The 2463-nt window shown below is 44.2% G+C and overlaps 1 protein-coding gene across 1 annotated transcript; it reads right to left on the bottom strand.

Annotated features, from left to right (window-relative positions):
• Positions 1–466: 466 nt before the first annotated feature.
• LOC132931190 (uncharacterized) lies at positions 467–2107 on the bottom strand. The gene has a single exon (XM_060997311.1). The coding sequence runs from the start codon at positions 2105–2107 to the stop codon at positions 467–469; it is 1641 nt and encodes a 546-aa protein (XP_060853294.1).
• Between the last annotated feature and the right edge of the window lie 356 nt (positions 2108–2463).

Below are 2463 nucleotides of genomic sequence, written 5' to 3'. Positions count from 1 at the left end.
GTCTCAATTCCGCTACGTCGGAATTAACCGAATACCGTTTTCTACGGAATTGAGAACCAAAATCGCCCGCGTCACAAAATACGCATCGCCTCGAGTGGCCGCGCACCAAAAAAACACTATGCCACCGATGGCAAAATATATATATATATAACAAAGGCGACGACCGATGTCGGATTCGTAACGACACTTTTGACAGACTGGCCCAAGAGAGACGGCGCAACGGGGCACCGAGACAAACAGCGCAGGCGCACCAGCAACCGGATCAAATTTAATTAATTACCAATTAGCTGGCGCGCTCTGGCGATATCTAGTACGAACATCCTCCCGCCTTTTGAAAGGATGACTTTCAAAAAAAATACATATAAATATATAAAAACAAAAAAAAAATATATATAATAATAATATAACAAGGAGACAAAAAAAAACAAAATAAAAAAATGATAAGGATATCGTCACTGGGTGCCTTTTAGGGTTTTGGATCAACCGGTAGTTTCACCAACTTGACCACAGGACGGGTCAGAGTTCCCTCCTGTGTTTTGACAGTCGCTACACGTACAATGTCATCTGCACCTGGATGCACCTGGGTGATTCGACCGATTTGCCAGGACATGGGTGGTCGTGATGGTGTGTTGATGACCACAAGATCTCCAACGGCTAAGTTTGGTGTCTGCTTGTACCATTTTTGTCTTCCTTGGAGGGTGTGTAAGTATTCGTTGCTCCAACGACGCCAGAAAGACTGATGAGCTTGGCGGAGTAATTGCCAACGATTTAGACGGTTAGTTGGAGTATCTACTACATTTTCTTCTGGCAGTGATAGTAGTGGTTGTCCAATTAGAAAATGACCGGGGGTCAACACCTCTAGGTCGTTTGGATCACTTGACAGCGGTAACATCGGCCGAGAGTTCAGCACGCCTTCGATCCGCGTTATGAGAGTTGTAAATTCTTCATTAGTGTATATCTGAGCACCGATCACCTTTTTCAAATGGGTTTTTGCGCTCTTTACGGCAGCTTCCCATATACCGCCGAAATGTGGGGCCCCCGGGGGATTAAAGTGCCACTTACAAGGTATACGACCATATAAAACATGCTGATTGGAAGCCTTGTCAAATAATTGCTTTAATTGTTTTGCTGCACCCACATAATTTGTGCCGCAATCTGTATACATGCTGTTGGGAATCCCACGCCGAGCAACAAATCTGTCCAATGCGGCGAGGAATGCGTCCGAGGATATGTCAGACACAGTCTCCAAATGCACAGCCTTTACTGACATGCATACGAATACTGCTAAATATATCTTATTGCTACGCGCACCGCGACGTCGACTCTCACGAACCATGAAAGGCCCGCCGTAATCCATCCCAACATCGAAAAATGGTCGGTTTGCAGTTAGTCTAACAGCTGGCAAATCCCCCATAAAAGGTTTTGGGTTCATACTCCTAAATTTAGTGCAAGGGATACATGAATAGGTGAAGTTACGAACGGCTGTTCGACCAGAAATAATCCAAAATTTTTGATGTATCATCGCAAGTACTAATCTTGATCCACCATGTAGCGAAATGTGATGATAGTGTCGAATGATAAGCTCCGTCAGATGAGTCTTTTGAGGCAGAAGGATTGGGTGTTTAGCATCTTCATCCAATAATGCACGTTTCAATCTTCCGCCGACCCGAATGATTCCCTTCTCATCGATAAAAGGAGCTAGCTGGGCTGTCGTTGTAGGAGTGATGGAATCTTGATTTTTTATCTGTTTGTGTAGACCCGATAGATGAGTCAGTTGCGTACATAAAATAGCAGCGCTCAATGCACGGTCGTACTCCATCCGAGTAATTGGTCCGCTGCTCTTCGGAATATGTCGACGACGGGCAAAGCGAAAACAATACGCTAACACACGTTGCATCTTTGTTAGCGTGGAAAAACGGCTGATCACCTCCGTAGGTTGAATATTGTCCTGAACATGAAAAACATTTTTAACTGAGGTTTTAACATCTGGAAGCTGTTCAATTGGAAACTCGTTCGGTATCAAACTTGGCCACTGATCGTTGGGATCTTGCAGAAACTCTGGACCATTTAAATGTAACCGATTGGTAAGAAGTTCCTCGGGTAACATACCTCGAGATGCAGGATCTGCTGGGTTTTCTGATGATCGTACATGAGACCATTCACAATGTGGCAGAAGTGAGTGAATTTTTGAAACTCGATTTGTAACGAATATTTTGAACTGTTTTTGATCCCCGTTAAGCCACGCCAATACAATGGTAGAATCGCTCCAAGCTCGAACACAATCTACCGTTACAATATCACGAAGCACGAAAAGTTGATGAGATAGTAATTGCGCAAGTAATAACGCAGCACACAACTCCAGTCGGGGTATTGTAAGTGATTCATCCGTTTGTGATGCTTTTAGAGGTGCGACTTTTGTTTTGCATGTAAGGAAATGCACCGTGACCTCATCTTGCACGTCGA

The sequence above is a fragment of the Rhopalosiphum padi genome, unplaced genomic scaffold (assembly GCF_020882245.1).
Source record: "Rhopalosiphum padi isolate XX-2018 unplaced genomic scaffold, ASM2088224v1 scaffold1, whole genome shotgun sequence".
Taxonomy (NCBI): Eukaryota; Metazoa; Arthropoda; class Insecta; order Hemiptera; family Aphididae; genus Rhopalosiphum; species Rhopalosiphum padi.
Note: the sequence above shows the minus strand (reverse complement) of the source record. Positions and strands in the feature narration are given on the sequence as shown.

What these genes read in the sequence shown, in the direction of transcription:
- LOC132931190 (XM_060997311.1), bottom strand. Translation starts at nt 2,107, where the DNA reads ATGTTACCCGAGGAACTTCTTACCAATCGGTTACATTTAAATGGTCCA.